The sequence below is a fragment of the Erithacus rubecula genome, assembly GCF_903797595.1.
Source record: "Erithacus rubecula genome assembly, contig: scaffold_118_arrow_ctg1, whole genome shotgun sequence".
In the NCBI taxonomy this organism is placed as follows: Eukaryota; Metazoa; Chordata; class Aves; order Passeriformes; family Muscicapidae; genus Erithacus; species Erithacus rubecula.
In genome coordinates this window covers 315,351-320,816 of record NW_027636213.1, presented here as the reverse complement: position 1 = coordinate 320,816, position 5,466 = coordinate 315,351, and the positions used below count along the sequence as shown (strand labels likewise).

Below are 5,466 nucleotides of genomic sequence, written 5' to 3'. Positions count from 1 at the left end.
CCCCGGCTCCTCCAGGGGCCCGTGGAGGGCACACACGGCGCGGCCGCTCCCGCCGCCCCCGCTGCGGCTCCTTCAGCCCGAGCTCCGCCGGGGCCCGGGGCGGGTGGGGATGCCCAGCCCAGGACGCTCGGGGAACGGTCGGGGGCCGTGTCTGGCCTCGGGCCGAGCGCTGACAGCCGCGTATCACCCACAGGGAAGGTGCTGGAGGCGTTGGAGGAGCGGTACCGGATGGGTTCGCTGCTGGGCAGAGGCGGCTTTGGCAGCGTCTTCTCGGGCACCCGGCTCGCGGACGGCGCCCCGGTGAGTGGCAGGGGCGGAGAGGGAGGGAGGAGGAGGGAGGAGGAAGAAGAAGACGAGGAAGGGGAGGCTGGAGCGCGGCGTGCTGGGCAGTGAGCTCAGCCCGCTGCTTCCCCTTGGCTCACAGGTTGCCATCAAGCGCGTGCCCCGGAATCGCATCCAGCACTGGGGCGAGCTGGTGAGTGAGTGGGGCCAGCGGCAGAAGCCGGGGCGTGCCGGGCGGCGAGGAGCCGGGGCTCGGCAGGGTGGGAGCCGCCGGGAGCCCTGCAGGGAGAGCGGGCGTGGGGTGAGCGGGGGGTGCAGAGCATCCCGGGTTGGCTGAGGAGCCCCAGAGCCCTGGCACGGCCTCAGCCCCGCTGACGGCATCGTGCTCCTCGCACAGCCCGACGGCGCCCGTGCGCCCCTGGAGATTGTGCTGCTGGACAAGGTGTCCACTGGGTTCCCTGGAGTCATTCAGCTGCTGGAGTGGTTTGAGCTGTCCAGCTGCTTCTTGCTGGTGATGGAGCGTCCAGAGCGATGTCAGGACCTCCGTGATTTCATCGCGGCTCGGAGATTCCTGCCGGAGGAGGAGGCGCGGGGGCTGTTTCGCCAGGTGCTGGAGGCCGTGCGTCACTGCAGCAGCTGCGGGGTCCTGCACAGGGACATCAAACCGGCCAACATCATCATCGACCTGGACAGCGGGCAGCTCAAACTGATTGACTTCGGCTGTGGCACCTTCCTCCAGGACACAGTCTACACCCAGTTTGCAGGTGAGCCGAGCCTGGGGGATGCTCCTGGGCATCTCATGGCCCAGCCTGGCTGTGGCACCAGGGATTTCCCCCTTTGCTGCAGGCCATGGCATTGCTTCTGCAGCCAAGTTGCTCTTGGGTGGGGGTCAGAGGGGGGCCAGCTGCCAGCTCTGCCAACCTCACTCACCAGCCACTCAGCCGTGGCTGGAGCTGGGGCAGCCAGCCCGACACAAACCCCATGGGGGTGGCAGAGAGGGGGGTCAGACCTGGGCACTGCTCAGTTTGGTGTGCAGGCGAGGAAGGGCTTGGACTGCTTTGCTGCCCTTGTTTGCCTTAGCTTATTAGTGTTTTCTGGGGGCAATGCAACCAGGGAGGAGAGTGGGTTTTTCCCACCACTGGGTGGGTTTTTCTTCTGTGTGTCCTAGCTGGGCCTTCCCAGGGCTTCTACTGCCCTCTCCCAATACCAGTGGCTTCTTTTCCAACCCCAGATTTGTACACAAGAGCCAGGTGCTCGCAAGTAGGCAGCAGGTCACCCCCTGTGCCACTGCTGCAGCCCCCCCATGCCCAGGGATGCTGGGGCCAGGCTCTGGGAGCAGCAGCATTCCCCTGATGAGCTCCATCTGTATTCCATAGGAACACCATCCTACAGCCCCCCGGAATGGACCTACCGCAAATGCTACCACGGCGAGGCAGCAACGATCTGGTCCCTGGGCATCGTGCTGTACCAGATGGTCTGCGGGAAGCACCCGTTCAGGAGGGGCCGGGGCATCATCCGGGGCCAGCTCAAGTTCCCACAAGGGCTCTCTCAAGGTGGATCCTCATCTCTGGGCACGGGGAATACCAGTGCTGGGAGACAGCAGTGGGCTCGTGAGCATCCTGCTCTGGCAGCTGCTGAGGAGGTGGCTCATGTCCTGCTCTCCTGCTCTCCTCCAAAACAGGGAGTTGTCTGGAAAGTTTAGGCCTAGTTCTGAGCACATCCAGCAGCGCCTGGGCATGGGAACAGTGGGGCAAAGCAAACAGGGTCCTTCTCCAGCTGACTGGTGGTTGCTGGTTTCTCTCCCCAGAGTGCCGAGATGTTATCAGCTGGTGTTTATCCATGCGCTCCTTGGACAGGCCATCTGTGGAAGATCTGTTCCATGACCCTTGGCTGCAGGATGTTCATCTGCCCTAGAAGATGGGAGAGATTCACAGGCACCATTTAATCCAGGAGCCTTTGATCAAACAGCTACACACATCTCTTGATCACAAGAAGCAAAGAAACCCAGATTTTTTGTACCATGGAGCAGGGGTCATCAGATGGGAGCATCTGTTCTGGAGCTGAGCTGGTCTTGCAAGCACTGGCAGCCACCATTCGACCTGGTTTTACCTGTCCTGGTTCAGTGATGGCTGAGTCCCTGGGCAGAGCACAGACAGCCTGGTCTGGCCCCCAGGGAAGGAGAAGCAGCCCCTGGAGAAGCTGTACCAGGTGGGGCGGCTGCAAGGACAACCTCAAGGATGACAACCTCTGCCTGGCCCTGGCCACTGGCAGCTGGAGATGATCGACTTCGATTCTGGCATCTTCTTCAAAGACATTCCAGGCCCAATTTGCAGGTGAGTCCCCAGGCAGGGGGATGGTCCCAGATCTGGGCATGGCACGGCCTGGCCGGGAACCAAATGTTCCCCCCTTTGCTGGGGTGGCTGCAAGGAACTCTTGAGTGGCTGCCAAGCTGCTTCTTGGCTCTGGGCAGCTGCTGAGGGGCTGGATGTGCCATGGCAGCTGCAGGCTGGGCACATGTGCTGCCCTCCTGCTCTGCTCCCAGGGGCAGCAGTGACTGGGAGGTTTGTGCCCAGCTCTGGGCACAGCCAGCACGGCCTGGGCACTGCGGGGTCGGGACATGGGGACAGGAGCCTTCGGCTGACAGGCGGGTTCTGGTTTCTCTCCTTGCAGCCGGGCTCTGCGGATGCTGAGGCAGCTCTGGGCTGTGCCAGGGCTCTGCTGGGCTCAGCCCTGGGCACAGGGCTCTGCCCTCACAGGGCTCTGACAGCTTTGCACCAGACGAGCCCGTTCCGAGCGCACTGCCTGAGCTTTCTGCTTTGCAGGTGAGTGAGATGCTCCTGCAGGCCAAGGGTTTGCTGTTAGGGACACACACCCAATGGGCAAGAACCCACACTCTCCACGGTGCCAGCTGAACCTCTGGATTTCCACAGAATGTCCCACTCTTCATTCTTTTTTGGCTGGAATTGTGCAGTTGCACTTTTCTTCTTCCTCTAGAAGTGCCACGAGTGGGCAAAACCTGGCGAGGGGCCGTGTTCCTAAGGCAGTGCAGCCTGGAGATGATGGAAGGAGAATTTCCGTTCTGCACTCCCAAACCAAGCAAAAAGCTGTAAGTGGGACTTTCCATCTTTAAGAAGCCCCTGACAGTTTCAAAGGGAATGTGCAACTCTTTCACGGGGTGAGAAGGAAGAGCATCTCCTAAAGGATTTGGGCAGTGACAGAGTTTAGATTGCCAGTCTTGCCAGGAGCTGGCAGGGCACAAAGCAATTTCTTCTTGCTTCACTCCAATTCCACCACAATTTAAAATAACTATATTGGAAATAAACCTCAAAATATTTTTTTAAAAGGTTACTGAGGCCAGTAAAATGGATCAATGCCATCAACTCATTTACAGAGTAAATAACTGAGTTTTCTGCTGTGAAAGATCAGTTACTAAACAGAATTAAAAGTTACAGAAGATTTTTCACTGCAAACTTGGGGGTTTTTTTATCTTTCATATTTTATAGAGTTTTTTTCTTTTTTCTTTTTCTTTAGTTTAAAACAGAAAACATGCCATAAAATAGGAGTGTCTTCTGTTCCTGGTTCCCGTGTGGAGCAGCTCCTTCCCGCTGGCTGAGCTGTTCAGGCAGAGCAGTCTCTGGAAGGGACTTGCAGGCTCCCTGTTTGCTGTGCTGCCCCACTTGTGCCCAACCAGCTTTTTTTTTTATTATTTCTTTGCACTTTTGAATTATATAAATTACTCTGTTCCTTAAGTTGGTGTCCGTGTCTTCGGTGCTGACCTTGCCCATTGGCAAAGCAGATATTGTGGGCCCCATAGAACCAAAGATGCCTTGTGACACTGTGGGGCCTGGTGTGACGAGGAGACCATTGTGGGACTGTGGGGCTCCATGGAACCATGGGCACCATTCTGACACTGCAGGTGACTTACATTACCTAGGGTTCCTTCTTTTCCTCTCCCTGTCCCTGCCCCAGCCCAACAGTGCAGGTGACATAGTCATGGTTACCTTCTGCAGCAGCAACTGGAGGCACTGCAGGTCAGGGACAGCCACTCTGTGTCTGGAATGCTCAGCAGATCCTCAGCCTGGGCATTTCCTGCAGCCCCCGGGCTAGCCCCGCTGCCCAGCACAGCAGCAGAGTTGGCCCCAGGGTTCCTCAGGCAGCTGCTGCTGCCCCAGGGACAGGGCAGCCTCTTTCCAGGGCTTCTCTGCATCCCAGGGGTTCCTGCTCTGCTCCTGGCACATGCCAGCTGCCCACAGAGCCTGTGCCAGGGGAACACGTCTGTGCTGGCCTGAGCAGCCACTGCTGCAGCCCCTGCCCTGCTCCCAGAGCCCGAGCTGGGGCTGCTGCTCTGCAGAGCACGGGGGCTGTGCTGCCCGGGGCCCTGGGCTGCCTCTGCTGGGCTCTGCTGCTCAGCCTGGGACACAGAGGCAGCTGATGGTGCTCCCTGCACTGACCCCCTCCCACACAGGCTCTGCTGGGGCTGTGGAGGGGCTCAGAGGAGCCTGCCTTGTTCCAGGGCTGCCAGATGCCCTTGGGGCTGCCCTGCATCCTCCTGGGGAAGGTGTCTGAGGCTCAGAGCACTCAGTGCCAGACTCCTTTCCCTGTGCCTGCTGTGTCCCTGGGGCTCAGAGCACTCAGTGCCCAGACTCCTCTCCCTGTGCCTGCTGTGTCCCTGGGACTCAGAGCTCTTCTGGTCACAGCAGACATTCAGTCCTTGATCTCAGGGTGACCCAATGTGGGCAGGCCTGTGAGCTCCACTCCCTGCTGCTCCCCGGGTCACCCTGTCCCTGCAGGTCCCCTGTGCTCTCCTGGACGCTCCCAAGGCCCTGCAGACAAACATTGCCCTGCCATCAGCCCTGGGACAAGTTGCAGAGCCCCAGCAAGGTTCAGCACACACCATTCACCATCTGATGGGCACTGGCCACGAACAAGCCAAACCCTACCCAGACCTGAGTCCCTTGATGGCCACACTGGGACCCTGATCTCATCCCACAGAGCCCTGGGAGAACAGGGAACACAAGGAGCCTCTTCAGAGTCTGTTCCTTGGGCCTGTTCCTGTTCCTGACTCTGGAGGAGAGCAAAGCCTTCCTGCCCTGCCCTCAGGAAATGCCTTTGCTGATGGAACTGCTGTGCTGGAGCCCAGCTGTGTCCCAGCAGTGCCCATGGCCTGTCCCTGCCTGTGCTCAC

At 59.5% G+C, this 5,466-nt stretch overlaps 1 protein-coding gene across 1 annotated transcript; it reads left to right on the top strand.

The window, feature by feature from the left end:
* Positions 1 to 220: 220 nt before the first annotated feature.
* Positions 221 to 2,232, top strand: LOC306815352 (serine/threonine-protein kinase pim-1-like). The gene is made up of 5 exons (XM_079331930.1): positions 221 to 300; positions 425 to 475; positions 680 to 1,046; positions 1,659 to 1,835; positions 2,090 to 2,232. The coding sequence occupies exons 1-5, from the start codon at positions 229 to 231 to the stop codon at positions 2,194 to 2,196; spliced, it is 774 nt and encodes a 257-aa protein (XP_079188056.1). The 5' UTR covers positions 221 to 228; the 3' UTR covers positions 2,197 to 2,232.
* Positions 2,233 to 5,466: the final 3,234 nt, after the last annotated feature.

Coding starts and splice junctions, on each gene's coding strand:
- LOC306815352 (XM_079331930.1), top strand. CDS start 229: ATGGGTTCGCTGCTGGGCAGAGGCGGCTTTGGCAGCGTCTTCTCGGGC. Junction 476..679: donor TCCAGCACTGGGGCGAGCTG/GTGAGTGAGTGG, acceptor CTCCTCGCACAG/CCCGACGGCGCCCGTGCGCC. Junction 1,836..2,089: donor CCCACAAGGGCTCTCTCAAG/GTGGATCCTCAT, acceptor TTCTCTCCCCAG/AGTGCCGAGATGTTATCAGC.